This window comes from Culex pipiens, chromosome 1, assembly GCF_016801865.2.
Source record: "Culex pipiens pallens isolate TS chromosome 1, TS_CPP_V2, whole genome shotgun sequence".
In the NCBI taxonomy this organism is placed as follows: Eukaryota; Metazoa; Arthropoda; class Insecta; order Diptera; family Culicidae; genus Culex; species Culex pipiens.
Window position 1 is genome coordinate 38939489 of NC_068937.1, and position 27005 is coordinate 38966493.

The 27005-nt window shown below is 39.4% G+C and overlaps 1 protein-coding gene across 1 annotated transcript; it reads left to right on the forward strand.

Annotated features, from left to right (window-relative positions):
* The first annotated feature begins 41 nt into the window (after positions 1-41).
* On the forward strand, positions 42-26936 carry LOC120418476 (ras-interacting protein RIP3-like). The gene is made up of 7 exons (XM_039580943.2): positions 42-745; positions 5247-5997; positions 22934-23092; positions 23253-23845; positions 23924-24333; positions 25081-25361; positions 26796-26936. The coding sequence occupies exons 2-7, from the start codon at positions 5737-5739 to the stop codon at positions 26799-26801; spliced, it is 1710 nt and encodes a 569-aa protein (XP_039436877.1). The 5' UTR covers positions 42-745; positions 5247-5736; the 3' UTR covers positions 26802-26936.
* Positions 26937-27005: the final 69 nt, after the last annotated feature.

Sequence of the window (27005 nt, forward strand, 5' to 3'; positions counted from 1 at the left end):
GGACGGGGTGTCTTCCAAAGATCGAAAAAGTCGAAGGCTAAATCATTCTCCAAACGTCAGTCGACTGCACCGGACACGCTCCAGAGTCCAGAGTCCGGACTCTGCTGGTCACCAAGGAGCTGGCCTGACACCGGAACAAGAGTTTTCCTTTCTGGCCAGATTAGTTTGGACTTTTTCTCCCGTATTTTTTTGGAAATGTGGTGTAGTGAATTCAAAGTAGGCTAGTGAAGGACAAATTTGAACAATTGTTTGGTGTTTTAAAGAAGAAAATTTGAAGTAATTTTTCACGAGGAAAAACAAAAAAAAAACGCAGAAAAATACAATCCCGTGAAAATTTTAACTTTTCCCAGAAAAGAACAACAATCGGAACGACAAACGCTCAAATTTAGGCAACACGCACAGCCAAAAACGTGATCCAAAATAGAGACTCGAAATTCGAAAATAAGGGTTGGAAAATTTTCCTCCTCAAAGCCAGCAAGCAGCAGCAGCCAGAAAGCGATCGATAAATCGTCCCCGTTGCTCAACGTGTATGTGTGTGTGTGTGTGTGTGTGTGTGTGTGCGTTTGAGGAAAAGTCTCTTGCACACTTGTCGTAGCAAGCGGTGCGAGGACTCTTTGCCTCGTTCTCGGAAAACACACGCACAAGACATTTCCACCGCACTGAGTGTGTGTTTGATTGTTTGTGTGTCCGTCGTGGTGGGGTGAGTGGACCGGACTTACTGCGACGGAATGTAGAATTCGAAGAGGTGAGTTGTTTTTCAGATATTGTATTTTAGACGTTTTCTTGAAATATTTTTTTGAAATTTTTGTTCAATGTTTTGTCTTAGGCCAATACAAATTATGTTTCTAGTTGTGTCCTACCCCCCTTCAATTTTTTTCAAAAAATCAAAGGACAAACAATATAGTTGAAATTTAATCCAACTTGTGAAATCGATAGTATTTTTGTTATACAAAATTTGCAATTTCGGGACCATATATCAAAAAAAGATGGAAAACCTTAAAACAAAAAAAAACTTTCATAAATTTTATTTTATATTTTGTCAATTTGTGACTAATAAGAACCAAAACAATGCGAGAAGAAGAAGAGAGAAAAATAACAAGAAGTTTAAAAACAACTCGAGGCGATGAAATGGTGAAATTTATCAAGTAAATCCCACATTATGGCTAAAATCATCTAAAGAGAAATAGTTTAAAAGTTTATTTTTACTATAAATAAGGCCAATGCATTTTTTATGAAATTTCAGCAAAAGTGATAATTACTTAATCGCATTCTGTTATTTATCTGACCGAAAAGCCAATACAAAATTTGCTGTGTATGAACAAAATCGTCTTGTAAATTAATTTTGCATTATTTTATGAAATATTGCACCCTCAAATATGTAGCCCATCAGTATGGAAAACCTACTTGACTGAAATGTCAAGCTCATATATGCGTTTATCCTTTACATTATTCGTCGGTCTGATAGCCGAGTGGGCTAAGGCGCCAGTCCTTACTGTCAGTGCTGGGTTTGAATCCCGTCGGCTGCAGTTTTTTTGTGTACAATGTACATGCAGTGTAAAATATTAAGTGTCTTTTATACAAAGCTGATGTGCATGCTTTTGCATGCGATTTTACCATCGGATTTTTGCTGTGTAAGAATAATCTTTGAATAAAAAATTTGGGTGCATTTTTGAAACTATTACTGTTTTTTTATTCCACACAATTTGGTTTGCTTGCATTAGCTTTTTCTTCCTTTCAAAAATTGTTTAAGTTGGAAAAAATTGATTTATAATTGACAAATAATAAAAAATAAAGCTGAATTACAAATTTTATGCCGTCATTTTCATAAATAGCTCTTGATTTTTATACATCATTACAATTATGCTAATATAAAAAATGCAGAATATCAATGATCTAATCTAATCTAAACTAATCTAACCCTAGCGCAGCCAGTCTTTCGAGGGCATCCTGGAGAATGCCTTAGGTTGATTGACGCCTAGCATCTTCTTGTCATTATCAACATTTGCAGTGCGCCATTGCATTAGAATGCATTGAAACAACACAAACGTTAAAGCGGCCAGGCCAACTGCGTAAAGTTTACCGCAAAGATGATTCGTTGAATTGGATTGAGTTTGAGCACGAGTGTTCAAACAGCAATACATTTCTGAATCTACAGAGGAGGAAGAAACGTGGGGATCCCCCGCTCACGTTCCTGTTTGTTTTGGCAATTTATCGTTGGGAGCACCATGCTAAGAAGTTTTGGTGCTCCGGGACCCTCTAGGATGGGACATAGTATTTCCACAAATGCCCTGGACACTATTTGCCATGGTTATAGCGCCACAACTCGCTCTACAGAATATCAATGATTTTATGAAAAAAAAATACATATCTTTAACCAATCTGTAATCCCAAAATTAATTTTTTTTTAAATGACTTCAAATTAAATTTTTGATTAAAAATTATAAATTAGCGTTTAACATTGTATACTAAATAGTTTACAATCGTTTTTACAAGTACAATCATGAAATACAATTTGCAATGGCCTTGTCATGCGTTTTATTGCTGTTTTTTTTGTCTAACCATCCGATGTCAAGCCAACATGTCCCGCATAATATGACAGCTCTTTGTTTTCATCACATAGCGATCAGGGTTTTGGTGACAGTTTGACGAGGATTAATTAATTTTCGATGAGATAATCACCATAGTTTTATACCTGGGCCTCGTTCGATCGGTAATTTTTAAAATGTTATAAAATGTATTTTTAAGACACACCAAATTACACAAAATTGTTAACCTTTTTTTGCAATGAAAATTGAATATTAGCAAATATTTGTATTTTTTCCCTGAAAAAAATTTTAAAATTAAAATTTTGGAAGGCCCAAAGCAAATGTTGTTGTTGATTTAAGTTAATTTAAGTTTTAGTTTAAAACAGGCCGTGGCAAATATTTTTCAATGTTAATATCATCTTTTTAAAGAAGGGAATCCATAAAACCAAATTATCTATTAAAAAATTATTGAAAAATCATTAGAAATGGTAGAGCAATAAACTAAAACTAATACATATTTTTTGCAAAAAAAGCAGGATATGACAAGATAGCTATAGAAATTTAAATTAATGGTTTCTCTTATTTCTGCTGTTTCCGTAAAATATATTCCAATTCAAAGAGAAAAGTAAATAATAACTCCAAGATGGTGGACAACATGACGGTTATGAAATTGAGAATATTAATTTAGTATTTGACTAACTTGGGGTCGCTGAATTTAAATTTGATGTTAAAAACAGAATTTAGAAAAACGAAAAAAGATCTTGATTCAATTTGGCTTGTACAAATTTTATTAAAGTTTTATAGGCGAAAAATATCTAAAAACGCTTTATACATAATAACAGTCATGCACTTTCAAAAATTTGCAAAATCGTCATTTGTGTGCTATCTTGTGACACGTCCGCTGTAAAAAGATAGGACGTGTCACAAGATAGCACACCAGTGACGAAAGATCAAGAATTTATGAAAAAATCCTTGGTCTTTTAATCTTTGTTCGGTTCGCGGTCTCAAAATTCAAAATTTGTAAAAAGCTTTACAAATTATTTGATTAAAAGTACACATATTTTATTAAAAATTTATTCCTCATAAACATTCGATTATATAAGTTTTTGTTAATGATAAGGCCGTTGCGAATATTTTTCTAAGTTTATGTCGCTCCTTACGCAAAACTTTTTTTTTAATTTAAAAATTTCAATGAAAACAAACGTATATTCAACTGCAAACATTCTAAAATGCATTTACAGTCGACTCTCTGGCTGTCGATCTTCTCGATATCAATAATTCTCCATCTATCGATGAATTCTTCAGTCCCTTCAATCTGCATACTTCAATTATCTTCATTCCTCGATATTTTCCCTTGCTTGAAGGATCTCTTCCTCGACGGTCCCTTGGATTCTTTTTGCTTTAAAAATCTCTTCCGGTTGTCAATAATTTCACTTTCTCATGGCTTGCGCAGACATTTTTCTTGGGGAAACGTAGCTTTGATGGGTGTTTGACATTAGTTTGTTTTTGTTTGATGGACGTTGCCATGATTCTCTCCCATAGCTGGGTATCAAGAAAAAAATATTTTCAATCGAGTCTTCATTTTGCATCGTTCTGTAAACTGATGATTCTCTTCCTCGACGGTCCCTTGGATATTGACAACCAGAGAGTCGACTGTATCTGCAAATCATTTTTTTTTCTCGCAGAACTCATCTATATCTATATATAAAAAAAATCAAAAAAAAAAATAAATATTGAAATAACAAGCCATCGTTTCAACATTTGCATGGAAATAGTAGTTTATGCAACAAGTTGCAAAAAGAAGATTTTTTCAGCACGAGTCATACATTTATCCAACGAGGTTCACCGAGTTGGATAAATACGACGAGTGCTGAAAAAATCAAGTTTTGCAACGAGTTTCATACAACATTTTTTGCAATTCCTAAAAACACCCTTTGAGTGGAATTATAAGTCAAATGCTCATGTATTTTGTCAATTAACCGTTTAAAACAAAATAATGATGAAAAGTATTACTTTTCAAAACAAGTGCTGAAAAGTTCAACTTTTCAGCATCCATTTCAGTGCTGAAAAGTACAACTTTTCAGCATTTATTTTGAAAAGTTTTTCTATTCGATTCTGTTATTTTTGGTACAGAAAAGTAGGCTTTTTCATCGTTCAAGAATGACAGGAAAAGTAAGTAGTTTCACGACGGAATTGCAAAAAAGTGTTTTAAAGCGCATTTTACACTAGTTCAGTTGTTTTGCAATCATCAATTTTCAAAAAAAAAAAGAAAATATTGGACGAAAACAAAAATTTTAGCGAAAAAAAAACTTAAACATCGAAAATTTTTAAAAATTCAAAAGGTTTTTAAATCAACTCAAACATGCTAAAAGTAATTCCGAACGCAGGGAAACGCATTTTAAATTGATTTCAGTAGATTGTACTATAATTTTCATTGAAATTTTGGAGTTTTTTTTTGCTCCCTGATTTTTTGGGCCAATTTTGAAAGGCGGATGGGGGGACACAAACTTTGAATAAAATTTGTGCTAGCCTTATAAGATATTAAAAATTGTTCATTTTTCAATTTGAAATTATTATTTTTTTGAGGTTTGTTAAAGTTTTTTTGTGCAAAATTACGTTAATTATAAGCTTGGTTTTTTGTTTATTAATTTGTATTATTTTCAAAACGCAATTTAATTCGAGTCGAATAATTCCAACATCAAACTTTTTCTCACTTCACAGAGAACTTGCACAGTGCATCCGAGCAACTCTGCACTGAGTTCCAGTGAGTTCCCCTCGCTCACCAATACTCCTAAAGTGCTGCAACCGGCAGCAACGTTCGCGACGTTCGCTTGTGTGTTTGCGGGTTTTCCTGAGTGACTAAAGGAAAAAAAAAAGCAAAAAGCAAAGCAAAAAAAAAAGCGCGCGCATTTTTCGCGATGAATTTATTGTTTTGAGGGAAACCCCCGCGCCAAGGACGCACAGCTAATGTTTACAAATATTGGCGTGGAAAAAGGAGAGCGAGGAAAACCTTTCCCTGCAACGATGGGGTGGCGTGGCGGTAAAGTGAGCACGTGGTGGGTGGCGATGCAGGGCAGCACGCGTGGTTCGTGCTGAGCAGCAGACATATTGACAGGACTTGAAGCGGTGTTCAAAGGGAAGAATCTCAACTTTAAACAGACAGAGTGCGAAAGAAGATTGACGATTTTTGTGAGGGACGGGTCGGAAAAAGATGTCCGACTTGATGATTCCAACCAGCCCCCACCAACAACAACAGCAACAACACCATCTTCAACAGCAGCATCAAAGTGAACAGCAGCAGCAGCAGCAGCAGCAAACATCGTCCACCGGAAGTGAAGAGCTCAACTTTACCGCCTTTATCGATCTGTGCCGGTTTTGTTCCATCAAGAGTGGACCCCGGCTGAACATCTTCGACAAGGAGGCGGAACAGCGCCAGCTACTGTTCAAGATCCGGAACATTTTGCCGATTGTGGTAAGCTAGTATGGTTCACTTTTGACTTTCTCTTAGGCTAAGTAGCTTAATCTTAAGTACTGATAGCATTTGGGTACTAAATATCTTTGAAATCGAATGAAAACTTTTCTTTGCACAAATTTCAATTATATACAGCAACATATTGCCCAGATACAAATTTTAGCATTCAAAATTGTTAAACATAGAGTATTTCAATTACTCAATCTTTTTTTGTATGCTCTGCCATATTACATAATAAGAGTATACCGGAACAAGAGTTCGCACCAGCCTTTTCTAGCCTTAACTGCAAAAAAATCCAATATTTGGCCTAGGAATGCATTTTTGTTCAGGCAAAAAACGTTTTTTACATTTTTGTTTGTTTGTTTAGTGTTTGAAATATAACGTTTTCAATACATAAGATTACACAAATCAAAGAATCTATTATGCAGCTTGATAACTGGGGTAATTACGAGTAAAATCGTGTAAAGGTAAAAAGGTGTAAAGGTGCCCATACAATTTTATTTTGTGGAGAAAAAAATAAAATTTGCTCAAAAAGATTGATTTATAACAAAAATATGTCTTTTGGGTTAAACAACAACCACCTAAACCAACATTGGTAAAATAATTGATTGCCAAATTGGAGCCTAACATTTCAAAAGGGCACATCACTTTTGTAAACAATAGTGTATCCCTTTCACTCAAATGACAGTTTACATAAGGTGTGAAAGGGACACACTCTTGTTTAAAAAAGTTATGTGCCCTAATGAAATGGCAAGCACGAATTGTAATATTCAATGCGCACTCTTGCCCCAAGGCCGGGGCAAGAGTGCGCATTTGTGATTTTTACAGATTATGTCTATAACTCGAAGCACATTTTTTTTTTGAAAGGTCTAGTAATACGCTTTGAAGGCAATATATGTAGTAGCTTCGCTTTGGTAATAGGGTCGATTGATAAATCATTTTCAGCAGAAACCAGAACGATGTTTGTTAGGTGCGCAGACTTGCCCCGGTCAACTCTACATTTTAAAATATTTTCGAATTAATCACATTGTAGAGATTTAATTCCCTTTCACCTTTCACATGATTGTAATGATAAATATATTTGATGAAATTAATAAAAATTGTTTTATAACAATCATTAAAAATAAATCACACTACTCGATGTTCATCAAAAGGAATTAAATCTAGAAACTTTTGGAGAAAGTCACTTTTTATTTTAAGAAATTGGGCATAAACAAAAAACAATAATAATTTCAGAAAATCCGATTTTTTAATTTTTGATTTTTTAAAAATTTTTGGCCAAAAAATTAACAACCGAGCTATGATTTTTTTGAAAAATAGAAGACTCACAAAAAAGACTCTCTGCGTCAACAGTAAAAAACAAATAATACGAGCTCAACCCGTCAAACTCGTCTTGTCTTTTTTCGTTTCTTGACGTTTTTAGCTTGTTTGCTTATTCAGCCTTCTGCGACCAAAATTTGATTTTACGCAACCTTTCCGATAAAATCTGCAGATATTTCGAAATCTTTTCCAGAGTGGCCGAAGTTGCACTTTTTGGCGTAGGAACCTTTCTTGGACTTATACGAACCGATTTTTTTTTATATATAAAACAGCATGATTCGAAAAAAAAGTTCTCCGATCGGGCTCAAAATTTTTGAAAAGGTCGTATGAAAACTTAAAATCGTGTTTTGAAGGTCTCGGGACCAAAGAGCCTATGTCAAAAAATATTTTTACCTGATTCCTCGGAAAATGTTACAGAACATATCAAAAAAGGGGTGAAGTAATGTTTTCAATTTTCTGAGATACGATTTAAAAAAAAATACCGGGTTTTTCGACGCGCCACGCGCAAAAATGGGAAAAAGACGAAAACGGCAAAAATCTACTTTTTTCACTAAAACTGCGATAACTTGAAAATTTCAGCGATGACCTTACATGTTAGGGTACCAAAAGTTGCGTATTTCAATTACGAAAATTTTGGTACCCTAACATCTATAGGTAATCGCTGAACTTTTCAAGTTATCGCAGTTTTAATGTCATAAGTCTTCACTAAAATTTTGAGCCGATTTGGTCAAGGCAGTGTTGAGATATCGAGGCACCCATTTTTTGAAAATGCTTACTTCATATAGCTGTATCTCGGCAATGATGCAACCAAATGTCTTCAAATTTATGTTGATGAAAGTTGAAAATGCTTATTTTTATATCTTGAAAACAGATTTTAAGAAAACCCGATTTAATCCCACTAGGGGTGAGATAGAGCCTTTCTTACTAAAGAATATAACTTCTTTCAATTCATAACATCGACTTGATACAAAAAATCTTATGATGTAAGCAAGGTATTATTAATGATGTGTTTTCCAAAAGAAATTGAAAACGCAATTTTCACCAAAAGAATATTTTTAAGCGTACAAATTTTTAATCAAACAAGCGTTTATGACAAACGCAAGCATGGCAAGCTTCTCATGTGCCGGTGACGACGTACACCGCGGTTTTTGTTTTCTATTTTTGGTACGAGCCCAAAAACCGAACAAAGCAGGCGCAAAGCAAAACCGAGGAACAAGTTTACCGCACAGCGGGAAGCTTGCCATTCAGCATCTACGAAAGTCAGAGAGTCAGAGATAGCTATTTTTACAACCGCACCACTACACACTCAATCGCAATACCTTAGGTAGATAGCCATTGGCGTCGCGAGCATTGAAAACTTTGAAAACGATATAAAGCTTAGAAGCTTAGAAAGCTCCTATTGGAATCCAATGAACTCTGTTAAATAAACTTTCGAAATCACGACAAAATTAAGCCTACTTAAAGGCGATTTCAGGAGCACACGGGAAACAAATTGTTTGTACCCGGATGAATGTCCTACGTCACAAAAGTTTTTGCATAAACATTGGACAGTTATGCTAAAACGGATAGAGCAAAAGAAACCAAAAAGCTAAAATATCTTACATGTTGAAGGAAACATCGGTAGACAAGCTACTACAAACGAGTATAAGTCGAGCCAAAACATATATGCGCCAGCATTCTAGCGCCAGTATTCGAAGCTCAACTTGACAACAACAACGTCGAAAATCAATGCAGTGTGATTTTTTGGCGATTTTTCCGATTAATATTCATGCTGTATCGTCTTATTTACGAAGATGAAAATGACGTCCACACATAAAGTAAAACCTATACCTTTCTTTAGTAAGAAAGGCAAAAAGTTTATGCTTGTGCTCAAACCAACCTCTGACATTGTTGGCGATTTGCATGTATGTAACCCCTTAAGTTTTCATACGACCATTTCAAATGTTTAGCTAGATTTTTGAAACATCTTACTATTTTTCCCAAAAAACCAAACTAAACACCTTTTTTTGCGTCTAAGACAGCAAAAATCGAATTGAATGGAGCGAAGATATGATTTAAAAAAAATGTTTTTTGCGAAGAATGACAAAAATAACAATTTTTCGGACTACCCTAACACGGCATAGGTCACCCTAATGGCCCAACAAAAATACGGGTCTAATTATTTTGGCCAGAAACCTCCAGAATTTTTTTTTTCGTGGGGAATTGCTGTAGATAGATATCGCCCTTTTGAAATGTTAGTGTTGACTACACAATTTTCTCAATATTCTCAGAATCAGAATAGAAAATTTTACAAGCGATTCATTTTTGCCTTCCTTACTGAGACTCGAAAATTGAACTTCTTAAACAGCCTCCTAGATATAACATGATATACCTGATTCGGTTGAATCAGTAAAATTACCGGTACCGGATGAACCGATTACGGATTTCTATCACTAACCATGTCATGCGGCGTGTCAAAACTCTGCAAATTAGCTCAATAAAGAGCTCAAAATTCTTCAAATAATCTCAACAATCTATTCGTGATACATTTGAACAGGTTCCATTTGCACCGATTCCACGTTTTTAGAGCAAACCATGTAGTGCGACGTGTCATTTTTTTCAAGTAATTTCTCAACAATCTATTAGTAATGAATTTGAACCGATATATTTGAACCGGTTCAAATTACCGGTACCGGTTAGGACCAATTCCATGTTTATAGCAAACCAAGTAATGCGACTTGACAATTTTCTTCAAACAATCTCAACAATTGATAATTTGATAAATTCATAAATTCAATTCAATTTGTTTCAAAAACAAAAACAAAAATCGTCATGGGTTTCGTAGAAGCCAATTTGGACGGTCAAGGTTAAAAGGTGATTTGTGTTTTTTCGTGTTTGGTCGTAACTTACTTACTAGGGTAGGTACGTTTTTCAAAAAGTTCTCGGATCAAGTTTTAGTATGGTTCCCCTTGTAGGGCATGCCCATAGGGACTTTCATGCCAAACATCAGCTCATTTGGTTGTAAACTGGCTGCGCGCATCGAGGTTAAAGTTTACATGGGAATTACTATGGGAAATTGGAACTTTTTGTTCAAACGTTCTTACAGGCCTGGGAAAATCACGCGCCAACTTCTGGTATGGTCAGGCCTATGGGGAATGGTCTGGAGAACACTTTTCCCGAAGAGAGCATATGGATTCGTTGTCCCTAGACCTGGAGCATCGACAAAACATCCGATGTCTCCGGAATCAACGGTTTTCCCTCATAAAGCATCAAATTTTCCTTAGCATGCTATGAAAGCTTGATGAACATCGCGACGCCATACGTCAGGCAGCTACCACGTGGTTGAAATATTTGCAAAAAATACAAATTCGCTATGCAAAGATTCTGAATTTGACTAAATAATATCAGGATTACTCGAAATGATCATTTTCTAGTTAAAAAAAAGGTTTGAATTCAATATTCCAGCCGTTTCTCACCCACGTGGTAGCCTTCTGACATATGGCGTCGCGGTGTTCATCAAGCTTTCATAGCATGCTAAGGAAAATTTGATGCTTTATGAGGGAAAACCGTTGATTCCGGAGACATCGGATTGTTTGCCGATGCGCCAGGTCTAGGGACAACGAATCCATATGCTCTCTTCGGGAAAAGTGTTCTCCAGACCATTCCCCATAGGCCTGACCAGAAGTTGGCGCGTGATTTTCCCAGTCCTGTAGGAGCGTTTGAACAAAAAGTTCCAATTTCCCATAGTAATTCCCATGTAAACTTTAACCTCGATGCGCGCAGCCAGTTTACAACCAAATAAGCTGATATTTGGCATGAAAGTCCCTATGGGCATGCCCTACAAGGGGAACCATACTAAAACTTGATCCGAGAACTTTTTGAAAAACGTACCCACCCTATTACTTACTCTTTTTTTGTCATAAGCTGGAACTTAATTATCTGTTGGCGCAAAAAGAATTTGATCCAAAAATCCTTTTCTGAATCAATTCAATTTCCCGATATTATGGGCATCCTTATTATGACCGATAAAAGTGATTCAGATTGATTTGAAGTTCCAGCATTATCTCGCTGATGACTTCCTTTATCTTAAGATTTCCAGGAAAGGGTTTCACTTGCTTCCCCAATATTGCATTGTCAACTTCACCAATTAGAGAACCTGTTCTGCGTCCGTCTGGTCCAGGTCCAGCTCCCGGTTCCGAGTTCAATAAGTCTGCACCGAACCCTTTGTTTAGCACAAAAGTTTTAAACACCTACCACACGTTCATCAACTCAAATCCTAGACGGATTGCCTTGCATTATGTATCAACTTCTTGCACCTTCCAACCCCTCTCTCTCTCTTCTTGCCATCAACCCAATAACTCTATGTACATGGATTTCTCAGAACTCTGGACGCACCTTTGGCCAGCATCTGCAGCCGATTCTAATGCACTTGCACTTGCTGCAGCAGCAGCCCACATTATGCGTACGGCAAAATATTTACATACAGTGGGATGCACGCAACTCCACCCAAACCACCACTTCTCGCAATTTGCGTTGGGATTGGGTGGTGGCATTAGGGTGGTCTAAAATTGTTTTATATTGGATTTCATAGGAAATCAAACATGTTTGTTCTCAATTTGAGGTTTTGATATGAACTTCAAATGTTCCATTCCTAGTTCAGAAATAGCTTTAATCGTCAAACATCGTCCTATAGAACTGCTGGATAAATTCGTATCGCTTTGAACCACCCTAACGTTAACATGATGCACCGACAGCCTGCACAACCCAAGCCAACAACCCGCAATGAAATATTCAACTCCCTCCCCCTCTGTTGGCGTGCAGGCCTGTGAGACGTCTTGTCTAAGCTAATTTGCCCACCGAGAAGACCCTTTCGTCTGCGTGCGTGCGTACCACGTACATCCGGACAGGTCGTCTGGAAGCAGCACAGAGCGGGGGAGGGGGTTGCCAAGAAGAATCTGATTGCTGCCAGGCTGAATGTGGTCTCTGGGAGATGACTGCAACTGACCAGTCGTCGGCGACGTCGGAAGGTACAAACTGCAATATGCAACTAACCAAACTAGCTAATAAATCGATACTGAGAACTTTGTTCAGTTTGAACGCCTCAACGGCCGGCATCAAATGTCTTGGAGCGTAATGAACGATGCTAACTGAGGTTGATTTTATTTGAGTTTTGGGGGTTGAATGGGGGAGCGGGTGTTATTCAGTCTGGTACGATCACTTGAAAAAATATTAGATTGAATTCATATTGGTATAACTTTCTGAAGAATGAGGATGCTGTAAGAGACTAGTATTGATATCGCTTGCCTTATGAATAGAACACTTCATACAACTCGATGAACTGCATAAATTTTGATGGTTTGAATGCACCAATTTAATACCTTACTATCTGTAATTCCGCTAACTTTGAGTTAATTTTCAAACACTTCAAATTAACACAATAACAAGAATTCCATTTTTGTTTACATGTTTTATCCACCTTTGTTGGAGAACTACTGCTGAGCAACTCTCTACGAAATTGGCCGATTTCGACCATTTATATTTTTTGTATTTTTTTATTTGACTCAAACTTTGTGGGGGCCTTTCCTATGACCAAATAAGCTATTTTGCGTCATTGGTTCACCCATACAAGTCTCCATACAATTTTGGCTGCTGTCCATACAAAAATGGTTTGTAAATATTCAAACAGCTGTAACTTTTGAGTGAATTTTCTGATCAATTTTGTGTCTTCGGCAAAGTTGTAGGTATTGTTAAGGACTTTTGAGAAAAAACAGGTACAAGGAAAAAAAATGCGGATTTTTTTTATCAACTTTTTTTTCACTAAAACTAAATTTCCTAAAATACGTATTTTTTTATTTTCGAGATTTTGTGATATGTTTTAGAGGACAAAAATCCGCAACTTTTGAGCCATAGAGAAACATGATCAAAAAATCTGCCGGCGAGCTATAAATTTTTGAAAAAATTGTGATTTTTTGAAAAAAATCGAAGTTTCATGCAAAAACAAATTTGTCCTTATTTTTTAATGTAAAATTGAATTTGCAATTGAAAACTACTTTACAGATTTTTTTTTTAAAGGGCTCCGTTTTCAAGATATAGCCCACCGAAAGTTTGATTTTAGCGAAACATTTGCAGTTTTTCGATTTTTAAAAATAGTGACCATGAGTGACCATTTCCAAAAATATTTTTTTTGAAAAGTTCAGAAAATTTGCTATCAAATTGTCTAAGAGACATTGAAGATTGGACCTCGGGTTGCTGAGATAGAACCGCTTTACGAAAAAGAAACACGAAAATTGAAGTTTTCTAAATCTCACCAAAACAACCCACAATTTTCTAATGTCGATATCTCAGCAACTAATCCGATTTACAATGTTAAAATATGAAACATTCGTGAAATTTTCCGATCCTTTCGAAAAAAATATTTTTGATATTTTTAAAACAAGACAAACTTTTAAAAAGGGCGTAATATTGAATGCTCAACCCTTTTGCAATGTTAGTCTTGATTTAAAAATGTTAAAAATATTGTTTTCGAAAAGATCGGAAAATTTCACCAATGTCTCATATTTTAACATTGTAAATCGGACCATTAGTTGATGAGATATCGACATTAGAAAATGGTGGGTTGTTTTGGTGAGACTTAGAAAACATCAATTTTCCTGTTTGTAAACACTTACATGGCAATATCTCAGCAACTAAAGGTCGTATCAACAAAGTTTCAAAAAGCAAAATATAGAGAATTTTCTCAGGTTTTCAAAAATATTTTTTGAAGGTGGGCAAACATGTGCACTAATTAAAAAAAAAATGAAAAACTGCGACTATTTTCAAAAAAGTCACCTAAAAATGGATTTAACTTGAAAACGGTGCACTTTATCAAAATTTCACTTAAGTACTATTTGATTGCAAATTTGATTTTACATCGAAAAATAATGTTAAAAAATGTTTGCGACCAATTTTTCGATTTTTTGAAAAAATCAGTATTGATTCAAAAATTCATAACTCGGTCAAAGTTTTTTTGCACATCCTGGAAATTTCTGAAAAGTTGGCATTTGATGTCCTCTAAAACATATCAAAAAATGAAAAAAAATAGTGTTTTTTGCAAATCAAGTTTAGTAACAACAAGTTAAATAAAAAATCACCAAATTTTTTTTACCTTGTATCATTTTTTTCAGTGTAGTCCATGTCCATACCTACAACTTTGCCGAAGACACCAAATCGTTAAAAAAATCCTTCAAAAGATACAAATTTTTGAATTTTCACATATCATTTTTGTATGGACAGCTGCCAAAGGAGAATGGGCGAATTTGGTCCAAGGATGTACACGAACGGGACCAACTTTTTTCGAAAGATCTCGCCGAGACATGAAAAAAAGTCTTCCGGACCAACTCTCTAAACCCCGGGGTTCAAAAGTTACATGCTGTTGAAGTTTGTGCATTTTGAGTAAAAATATACAAAAAATCGGATTTTTGCTATTTCTAAAATCATTTATAAAATCTCTGTTTCATTATGGATTTCGATTTTCTTGACTTCATTCGACGCGTATCAGCAAAAACTATGAATTCTGATATATCTTAGCATGATTGAAACATGATTTCACTTGTTTTTATCCGTTTGAACCGTTTGTGCAAGAGGCATCCCATAGAAACAAGTCGAAACTTCAAGGTTTTGAAAACGGATCCGACCCAAACTGCTTCAGTGAGTATGAAAGGCTTCAGTGCAATGTTGTAACAACTTATTGGGATGGTCTGAGTTATCCGAGAACTCCTTGGAGTTAAGACCGGTGAGTCTACCGCCGTAACAAGCAAGATGTCGGCGGTTTTTGACCACTGATCATACCCGCATGGCTTCAGTGAGTATGGTAGACTACTATGCTGATGTGTTGGAGTGTCCTGGGTTCTCCTAGGACTCCCTGGAGTTAAGATCTGTGGGTCTACTACCGTTACGAGCAAAATGTCGACCGGTTTTGACAACGGAACATACCCGCATAGCTTCAGTCAGTATGGTAGACTGCTTTGTTAATGTGTTGGGATGTCTTTGGTCATCCTAGGACTCCCTGGAGTTATGATCTGTAGGTCTACGGCTGTTACAAGGACTCCCTGGAATGGTCCAGAACATCCCAACATAACAGCAATACAGTCTGCCATACTCACTGAATCTTTGCGGTTATGATGCGCGGTTATAAATCGTCGACCTTTTTCTTGTTACAGTGACCCAAATATCTTAACTCCAGGGAGTCCTAGGATGACCAAAGACATCTTAACACATTAAGAAAGCAGTCTACCATACTGACTGAAGCTATGCGGGTATGTTCCGGGGTCAAAAACCTTCGACCTCTTGCTTGTTAAGGCTGTAGTTCCACAGATCATAACTCCAGGGAGTCCTTGGATGCCCCAGGACATCCTAACATATTAGCAAAGTAGTCTACCACACTCACTGAAGCTATGCGAGTAAGTTCCGTTGTCAAAACCGGTCGACATTTGGATTGTTACGGTAGTAGACCCACAGATCTTAACTCCAGGGAGTCCTAGGAGAACCCAGGACACTCCAACACATCAGCATAGTAGTCTACCATACTCACTGAAGCCATGCGGGTATGATCAGTGGTCAAAAACCGCCGACATCTTGCTTGTTACGGCGGTAGACTCACCGGTCTTAACTCCAAGGAGTTCTCGGATGACTCAGACCATCCCAATAAGTTGTTACAACATTGCACTGAAGCCTTCCATACTCACTGAAGCAGTCTGGGTCGGATCCGGTTTCAATACCTTGAAGTTTCGACTTTTTTTCTATGGGATGCCTCTTGCACGAACGGTTCAAACGGATAAAAACAAGAGAAATCATGTTTCAATCATGCTAAGACATATTAGAACTCATAGTTTTTGCTGATACGCGTCGAATGAAGTCAAGATGAGCAAAATCCATAATAAAATGGAGATTTTAAAAATGATTTTAGAATTAGCAAAAATACGATTTTTTTGTATATTTTTACCCAAAATGCTCAAACTTCAACAACATGTAACTTTTGAACCCCGGGGTTTAGAGAGTTGGTCCGGAAGACTTTTTTTCATGTCTCGGCGAGATCTTTCGAAAAAAGTTGGTCCCGTTCGTGTACATCCTTGGACCAGCTCCCATACAAATTTGCCCATTCTCCTTTGTATGGAAAATTATATGGACAAACTAATGATGCAAAATGGCTTCTTTGGGCATACCGAAGGCACCAAAAAAGTTTCAGTCGGATTAAAAATTACAAAAAAAAACTTAATGACCAAAATCTGAGAGAACTGCTCCTACAAAAATACCGTCATCAGGGGTGACATTTGGTCTTGGGGGGTGAGATTGGGTAATACAAAAATGCTGAATTTTGTATGATCAAATTTCGCCCCCAAGAGTCAATTTCACCCCTGAAGGTATATCAGGATATTTCAAATTGAAAATGTTTAAGTTATTTTAAAACTATTTAAAATATACTCAAAAACGATTCAACTGGGACGAATTGGGACACATGGGGCGAATTGGGACAGCAGTTTTAACTACACAGAAAAAAATATTCCTGTAAATTTACATTATTTATCATGTACCAAAAGGTATCATGATAAATGATGTATATTTACATTAGGTTCATTGGAAATTTACATTAGATTCATTGGAAATTTACATTAGTTTTGGAATTTACATTAGTTTTGGCATTTACATTAGTTCAAATCAACTAATTCTGATTGGCCAATGGGAATTAGAAGCTCGACTTGTATTGCAGTAGGAAAAGGGTGTGGCCTATGTTCTATTTTAAAATTGTTGAAACGGGCAGCAAAAGGAAATTCTGATTTTAAAAGGTTGTTTCACAGGTAGGGGACGCTTTCTCGTCAACGGCCAAGTGGAATAACGCTGGACTGGAATCGAACGGACGACGAGTAGAATGTTCGGTGTTACTGCTGCTACCCGCTACCGACTGAGCCATCTTCGCATTTTATAAACGAACGGCTAAAGCATCAACTTGTTCAGGGCGAGGCTCAGGCAGTGGGTAAGCGAAGTTTGAGAGCGATAGAAAGAGAACCAAATATTACTATTTTTAGTCCGGGTAGTTTTGAAGTCAACGTTTGGCAGAAATACATTGGATATATGATTTACATTAAATAGGAATTTACAGGAAGCCGAACACGGATAGAAATTCATCAGATTTAAGTTTCCATGCTCAACGTTTCCATTAGATTCATAATTTACATTAGATTTAGATTTATATTAGAGTAATTTCCATGACTTTTTACTCTTTACATCATATTTCAACATTACATTGAGTGAGTTTACATAAGAAACAGTAGTTACGTGCTGTGTAAATTTACATATTTTTTTCTGTGTATGTTAAAGCACAATATTTTGATTTTTCTGGTAGGTTTCAGATAGAACAGACTCAGACCAACAAAATGTGTACATCCAATTCCAAATTTCAAACCTTTAAGTGCTCTAAGCACTGCTGTCCCTATTCAGACTGTAGTCCCGATTCGCCCCAGATGACGGTATCCAATTTGTTAATTTAAAGAAAATATTACCAAAAATCCCATTCTAAAGGTATTTATAGGTTTTGATCAGGGGAACTTTGTAGAACACCGCAATGCGCTAGGAATCGATTACGAGGAGATAGATTTTTTTTCCAATGATTCGAAAACCTATTTTTCATCAACAATGTTATAGAAACAGTTTTAAAACTAGGGGAACAGCATCTAATTCCAGCGTGCCTCTAATGTTGGCAGGTCAGAACTTTGACATTCAATTAAAGCTCATTAAAAGCGATTTCAACAAAAATCGAGTGATAAATAGCTCAATAAGAAGTGAGCAAGCAAGTTTCTATCAAAAGTTTTGCAAAATTAGTTGTTTAAATAGTGAAAATCAGCAAATTGGATGGAGTTAGTGTGGGAATCCTAAGTTGGTGCCGCGGTGAGAATCCCCGACACGTCTGGTTCGTCCGGAGATCGGTGTTGGAAGAGGCTGGTCGTTTGTTGACCGCGACTGACAGCTGTCCACTGACAGGATGTGTGCGTTACGGGTGTGCGTTACGCTTAGTACAAGGGGCGCACATGCGAGGGTATTATTCGGGGCCACACATCTTCCCTCCTCCCCTAAAAAAAAAAATCACCGGCGCAAATCACAAACGCAATCAAACTAAATCATTCATGCTTATTTCAGCTACCAGAAACGGATTTTTGTTTTTGTTTTTAAATCAGACCAGACCTGACGCCAACTAACTCTCCACCGCTTTGATTGCATTCCATTGCATAAACTTCGCGTATTTTTTATCCCTCCTTTTTATTCTATACTGGCAGTCATACTAACCATATTAAATTTTCTAACAAGTAATCATTTCCTTCTACTTCAATCTTAAAGTAAACAGATCGACTGTGACGCAAATCATTGTTGAATTCGGTTGAAACTTAGATTCAATCACCTTTATGTTCTTGTTGAAACTAAGAATCATGATTTCGGCCTTCGGTTTCCCACGAGCCTGGCCTATTCAGCGACTACTCGCAAGCCCACGTTGACTCCTTTCCGTGATTTCTCACAAGCCTGGATCGTTGATGTCTTCGCTGAGCTCACAAAACGTTGTTGTCTTATCACAAGTCGTTGCAGCTCATTCAGTGAGTTCACAAGCCGGAAGAGCCTTTCAGTGAGAGCTCACCCCGGGTCTTTTGTGGTCTCTATTGCAAGTTTCTGCTCGAACCTAGGAGTCCGAAAGCTTGAATGGGAAGAGCACTCAAACCTCTTTCTACTCCAGGGAACCTTCCACCCCAGTGTTTGAACTGACGACCTTCGGATTGCGAGTCCAACCGCTGCCAGCGATTCCACCGGAGTAGGCTTGGTTTGGTGTGTTGTTTGTACTTATGGCATGGAGACGACTCCTACACCTGGAATGACTTAACGGCCTAACAACCAAGGCCTGGACCGACGTTTTACTTCCTCATCCGATGGAAGGTTGGAGCAGATGGGAATCGAACCCAGAATCATCCGCTTACAAAGCGGACAGCGTTACCATTCGGCCACGCACTGCCACTTGTCTTTTCCAAATCGCCGTTGTTGTCTTTCCCAAATCGTTGCGGCCTATTCAGTGAGGTCACAAGCCGGTAGGGCCTATTCAGTGAGAGCTCACAAGCCGTTGTTGTCTTTCCACAAGTCGTTGCGGCCTATTCAGTGAGTTCACAAGCCGGTAGGGCCTATTCAGTGAGTGCTCACAAGCCGTTGTTGTCTTTCCACAAGTCGTTGCGGCCTATTCAGTGAGGTCACAAGCCGGTAGGGCCTATTCAGTGAGAGCTCACAAGCCGTTGTTGTCTTTCCACAAGTCGTTGCGGCCTATTCAGTGAGTTCACAAGCCGGTAGGGCCTATTCAGTGAGTGCTCACAAGCCGTTGTTGTCTTTCCACAAGTCGTTGCGGCCTATTCAGTGAGGTCACAAGCCGGTAGGGCCTATTCAGTGAGAGCTCACAAGCCGTTGTTGTCTTTCCACAAGTCGTTGCGGCCTATTCAGTGAGGTCACAAGCCGGTAGGGCCTATTCAGTGAGAGCTCACAAGCCGTTGTTGTCTTTCCACAAGTCGTTGCGGCCTATTCAGTGAGTTCACAAGCCGGTAGGGCCTATTCAGTGAGTGCTCACAAGCCGTTGTTGTCTTTTCACAAGTCGTTGCGGCCTATTCAGTGAGGTCACAAGCCGGTAGGGCCTATTCAGTGAGAGCTCACAAGCCGTTGTTGTCTTTCCACAAGTCGTTGCGGCCTATTCAGTGAGATCACAAGCCGGTAGGGCCTATTCAGTGAGAGCTCACAAGCCGTTGTTGTCTTTCAAATAGTGAAAGTCATTTAGTCCTGTTTTGTTACATCATACTTCTCGTCACGTTACGCAACCAAGTCCCACTCTTGGAATCAACAATTCCACCTGAGCAAGGCCTAACCGCTCGGCGGCGCACACAACAATCACAACCAGATAAATTAGTGCTCTCTCTCCCTCTCTCTATCCTACAGTTTTATTCATTCTTATCACCTCCAAAAGGCCTTATGTTAAAAGAATGTTTTTTTTTATTGCGCCTTGCAGCAATTTCTAGAGTTTTGTGTCAATCGTGCTAGGCCTAGATTTTTTCATCACACTGCTTTGCAGGACTGAGAACTGTCAACTTTGCGCACTTTGCACCTCAGTAGAGTGCTGCGGGAAAATTTTCATCACAGTTGGCAAACCGAATTTCCATCACACCATCAACACAAAACAAGTGTACTACATCGACTTCTGACCACAATCTAGTCATCAAGCTGTGGTGGCCGAGGCAGATAAGTCATTGAGATGGTCTGTTAAAGGTTCCTGGATCGATTCTTGTGGTTGCCACTGTTAAGTTTTTTTGGTGGATTATTTTTTTTCTAATGAGTTCGAGGGCATAATTATATCGACCATCTCGAGCTATGTTCAATGAGTCAGTAAACGGTACCATTATTATCTCTACCCGAGGCCATGAATTGACTGAAAACCTGGCTAAAAACCAATGGATTGTAGACGAAAGAAGCCTTTTTTTTATTTTTCGTTAAAAACAGTACTAAATTCTCTTAACTACCGTATTTATGGTAGAACCGGGAAGAACATTTTTTTCGAAAGACTTTATTAGACAGGATTACATGTCCTATATAGCATTGGTAAAAAGTTTGAACAAACTCCAGGGTAGCCAATGATAACAAATCGCCCTCTCCGACGGCGAAACTCCGGACATCTGTCTATCTCAGATTGATCCGCATGGGTAGCTTGAATCCCGGGCAGTTGCTTCTGCTCCGCCGTCTGTCACCTTCCCATTCCCTTCCCCAGGACCATAGAGGACGATAACTACTGGCATTCATCGCCATGAAGGGACCCCTCTTAGCAGCGCCGGATCAGCCGGATGTTGTACCGATCCAACAAGTAGTGAAGACGTTCGCTGGTTGTCCACCATCCGCCCAGCAAAAAGACAAAGATTCACCGTAAGTCAAGATCCCGGCGCAACACCGCTGCATCCCGGTACCGAAGACCACGATTCCTCAGTCGAAACACGACGTTGTCCCTCCACTTAGCCGGTCCAAACACTTTTTCGAGCTTTTTGAACTTCCAAAAATAAACAAATAAATAAACAGTCTGCCATAGCAACGGATATCGTCGTCATCACTGTGAAGAAAAATCACTGTGATGAAAAAATACTGTGATGAAAATAATTGCGCAAGACTCTAGTAAAGTGCAAAATGCGCAATATGCTAGGCCATTCCGTTTGGTTACTTTCGTTAAAATTGACACTAAAATTTTGGTGCATTTTAGGCTATCGCTCACACGATTGACCAAAGTTACCACTTGTTCACATTGCCTTTTTTACAAAAGGAAAAAAAAATCATCTATGTAAAACTTATCAAACGAGATACTTCATTATTTCGCCCTCACCAACACATGCACACCACTTACGGCGTGACCATGTGAAAAGGAAAAAAACGTCCGCTGGTGGGTAAATGGCAGCATGTTCGCTCAATTCTTCGCTGCAATTTCTTTACCCCCCTTTCACCAGGTTCCAAGAGACCGCAGCGAGCGCCTGCGTCACTGGCCGATTTAACACACCCCCACCAAGAGCCCTACGAGCCTTCGGCATTCCTCTCGAAGTGAATGGTATCGCCGGCCAGCCAAAATACCATCAAAGAAAACAACCACGCATTCTTACCTTCTGTTTCACACTAATTTTTCTTTCACAAATTATCACTTAACTTTTTCCCACGACATGCCGGGGATTCTCCAGCACCGGTAAGCTTTATTCACCGTAACATTTACGGTGTCCTGTCACGGTCGCCATTGTGGGAATCCTAAGTTGGTGCCGCGGTGAGAATCCCCGACACGTCTGGTTCGTCCGGAGATCGGTGTTGGAAGAGGCTGGTCGTTTGTTGACCGCGACTGACAGCTGTCCACTGACAGGATGTGTGCGTTACGGGTGTGCGTTACGCTTAGTACAAGGGGCGCACATGCGAGGGTATTATTCGGGGCCACACAGTTAGGAGCGAGGGCTTAACCTGCCAAAGATACGAGAATTTCCCCTACTGCTTTTTTCCATCACTCAACTTTCAAAAATCGAGAGACATGCCATTTGAAGGAAAGTTTATTGTACTACGCGTCTATTGGCACCAAATTTCTGTTTTCTCCTTTCATCGGTCTGATGGACGAGCAGGCTAAGGCGGCAGTCGTTACTGTTGTTGCTAGGTTTGAATCCCGTCGGTTGCAACTTTTGTTTTTTTTTGTGTTTACATAAATTGTACATGGAGTGTTTTGTATTAAGTGTCTTTTTCACAAAGGTGATGCTTTTGCATGCGACATCGGATTTTGTGCTGTGCAGTGAAAATTGAAATAATGAACTGCTGATTTTTACTATTAAAACAACTTATTTTGTAAAATTTTTAATAGAAATTTGCTTGCTCATTTTGTTGTCATTTTGTTTTTGAGTTATTTAACACTCGATTTCAATTGAAACCCCGATGGAGTTAGATGCTGTTCCCCTATATCAATAAAAATTTAAAAGTTTTAATGGCTAATAAGGCATCTCTCTTGTTGTAAGCGAAATTTTAAACAATTTAATTGAATTCTTTTCACCTCTCTTTCTTTCTCCCTCTCGCAAATTTTGCTGGGCAGATAAACAAGGAAGACTTTCTGCCGAAGAAAATCTGCGACCGGTGCCTGGCCAAGATCGAGCAGTTCTTCGAATGGCGCACCAACTGCGTCCAAACCGACGCCATTCTGCGTAACTACGCCGACTCGATGCGGGTGGTGACGGCCACGATTAACTTTCAGGTGAGTCGCGGTAAGATCGGTTTTCTTTGTCAAACTTTAAATTGTATATCAGCGCAGTTGAAAAATGAATGAAAATGAAGGTTGCACTTCATTTTAGCATTTTGTGACTGCGCGAAAACATTTTGGTGACGATTCCCTTTCTCCGGCTTTCTTTTCAAAGGACGGTACGGTAAACATTGACAAGATGACGCCCGCGCAGAAGAATGCCTACCTCGAGGCGCACATGGCCGTGCAGCAGCAGATGATGCAGGCAGCCCAGCAACTTCATCAGCAACACCAGCAACAGCAGCAGCAGCAGCAGCAGCAGCAACAGCAACAACTGCAGCCGATTGTCCAAATTCAGCATAGTTCGTCCAGGTCGGCCAAGAAGTCGAAGCCGAACAGCCACGAGAGCCAGCCGGTGCTGCAGTTTCACCACCAGCAGGTGCTGCCGCACGTTCCGCAGCACCAGCAGCAACAACAACAGTCCAACCAGCACGGACATCAACAGCAGCAGCAGCATCAGCAACAGTCCGCAACTCCGACGACAAACCCGCTCACGTTGACGCACTACGCCCACACGATCAAGGTGCCGCAGCTCAACACCATCATCTCCAACTCCAACTCCACCGCCGCCACCACTACGAACGCTCCGACGCCGACGACGACCGCGACCGGGACCGGGGGGGACAGCACCAGTACCTTCACCGTCCCGGACGACGTCGGTATGGGTTATGAAGGTGGAGTACGCGTTCTTCAAAGTTTGGGGAATTGGTACATCGTCAACCGCACAATTTCTTGATTATATCTAACCGAAAGCTCTTCTTTTGCACCTTCGCCGTTACTTTTTAGGTCACCGGAGATTCCGGCCAACATACCGCGGCCAAACCTTATTCCCTTTACAGAACCGTACGCCGAGGGGGGCTCGATGCACCCGGGAACGCGGCTGAAAGCGCTCCAGCAGGTTCAGCAGTCCTCGTCCAAGTCGAAGAGTTCCGCAAACAGTAAGGCCAAGGCCCCGGCGGCCGTCCCGACGGGCCCACCCAAGCCGGTCTTTGAGTGCACCGTCTGCGGTAAGGGCCTAGCCCGGAAGGACAAACTGACGATCCACATGAGGATCCACACGGGCGAAAAGCCCTACATCTGCGAGGTTTGCGATCGGGCCTTTGCGCGGCGCGACAAGCTGGTGATCCACATGAACAAGTTCAAACATGTCACGCCGACCAACATTGCGCCGCTCGGGAAGAGGCAGAACTGTAATGGCACGAACCAGATCGACGATAAGCGATCACTTGATATTTATATGTTCGGGGTGGTCACTCGGCTTCACACAAAACTTGAACAAATCACCCCATGTGGATGAGAGTAAAACGGCCTCAAATTTGACTGAGAGTATTGTCGCTCTGGCACTAAATCGAACTGAGCGATTTCCACTCTCACCGCGCTTTTTCTCTCCGCCTTTTTCTGTCTAGCCTAATTCGGTATTACTCGATCAGTGTGTAGGCCAAGTTTGTTGTGATTCCTCCATCTTGTTTTGATTGGCGAAAACTTATGTCGATGGATTTTAGCTGATTTAATTAAAAACGAAAGGAAATATGTACTTTTTTTACTTGCATAAATGGCCAACATCATCATCCAAAACCTACGACAACAACACGCAAGCACTGATACTATTTAGTTAGACAAAAAAATGCGGAGAGAAAAAGTGCGGCGAGAGTGGAAATCGCTCGTTTCGGTTTGGTGCCAGAGCGACAAAATGTTTTTCAGTGACGTTTAACCTCGCGTTCAACACAACATCTCGTTGCACTCAAAATTAGAGTTGATCAGTTTGCGGAGCGTAGTGTCAGATAAGTCGCCGCGAAAATTCGATTTATTTCCGAAACCACAATACAATTTTCTCGCCCTTTTTACTCTCATTTTGAGGACTTTTTATTAAGCTGGAAAAGAGTGGCCAACCTGAATATTCCTAATTCCCCTAAATTCCTAACATTCTCAACTTACAATTTTAGTGAAAAAAGAAGAAACCAAAAGCGAAGACAATAAACCGTTGCTAATTGACCACCACGCCCTGGCCACCCAAACCCTAACAACAGTGGTCAACAACATTTCCCAACAACAACAACAGCAACAGTCATCCCTTCAACAGCAGCAGCAACAATCTACGATCCCCGGCGGAATGACCCTGCAGCACCACCAGCAGCAGCACCAACTGTCCTGGACCTGCGAGCTGTGCGGCCGGATGTTCCCGAGCCGGGACGAGTGGACTCTGCACGCCAAGAGCCACTTGGAAGTAGGTGGAATCACAGCGGGAAAGGGGAACTACACTGAGCAAAACTTACACAGCTCAACGAAGTGTTCTACACATGATCTGGCCCTGCTGTACAGAGCACTCAAATATCAATCGCAAAACACTTGAAATTTCGGTGATTGGCCATGAAATAATGTCAATAGCCAAACACTTGAATTTTAAATGGTGTTGAAAAATAAAAGTACGTACAAGCGATTTACAGGTTCTCGCTTGCTAGTCGTGCACGCTACCACTGCGCCGGCCGGCCAGTTGAAGACGGGAGAGTTTTTTGTGCTATTGGTTCTTGCCTCGCTTCTAGCTTTCGATGAAAGTCGCGCAAAAATCAATCAGTGAAACACATTAAATTCATGTGGATAATCACGTTGACTTTGAATAGTGCCTGTTTTGGGTAGATCTTAAGATCATTTTCAAGTGTTTTGCTCATCACTTTGAATAGTTCAAGATGGTGGGACAAATTCATGAGCAAAACAATTGAAAAGCTTGAGCCACCCGAATGAAAATAACATGTTAAAAAATACCAAAAAGTCAACCGAACAAACACTTGCATTTGATAGTGGTTTGGATTGATGTTGAAACACAAAACCAATTAGATCTACGATGTGACTTTATTCAATCATTCAAGTGTTTGGGCACTTGAATAAAAAGTGTGGCATATTTTCAGTGTACACTGAAAATATGCCACACTTTTTATTCAAGTGCCCAAACACTTGAATGATTGAATAAAGTCACATCGTAGATCTAATTGGTTTTGTGTTTCAACATCAATCCAAACCACTATCAAATGCAAGTGTTTGTTCGGTTGACTTTTTGGTATTTTTTAACATGTTATTTTCATTCGGGTGGCTCAAGCTTTTCAATTGTTTTGCTCATGAATTTGTCCCACCATCTTGAACTATTCAAAGTGATGAGCAAAACACTTGAAAATGATCTTAAGATCTACCCAAAACAGGCACTATTCAAAGTCAACGTGATTATCCACATGAATTTAATGTGTTTCACTGATTGATTTTTGCGCGACTTTCATCGAAAGCTAGAAGCGAGGCAAGAACCAATAGCACAAAAAACTCTCCCGTCTTCAACTGGCCGGCCGGCGCAGTGGTAGCGTGCACGACTAGCAAGCGAGAACCTGTAAATCGCTTGTACGTACTTTTATTTTTCAACACCATTTAAAATTCAAGTGTTTGGCTATTGACATTATTTCATGGCCAATCACCGAAATTTCAAGTGTTTTGCGATTGATATTTGAGTGCTCTGTACAGCAGGGCCAGATCATGTGTAGAACACTTCGTTGAGCTGTGTAAGTTTTGCTCAGTGTAGCTTGGGCAGGCGAATCTTGACCTCTTTTTTTCTCTCTTGTTCTTGTGTCTGTTTTTCTTTTCCTTTTCTTTTCCACTGTCACCCACATGCACTCAACAGTATTGACAGCAAACAACGGGCAGCAGTGGGGTGGTGGTGACGTCTGTGGGTGGGACGACGACGACGGGAGGTAGCAACGGCGAGGGGAGTGGTAGCGGATCTGGAAGTTCCGGTAATGGCAGCAGCAGTGGCAGTAGCAGCAACAACAATAATACCAACAGAGACAAGAATCTGCAGGCGATCACGGAGGTTTGTATAGGCCCCCCTTTG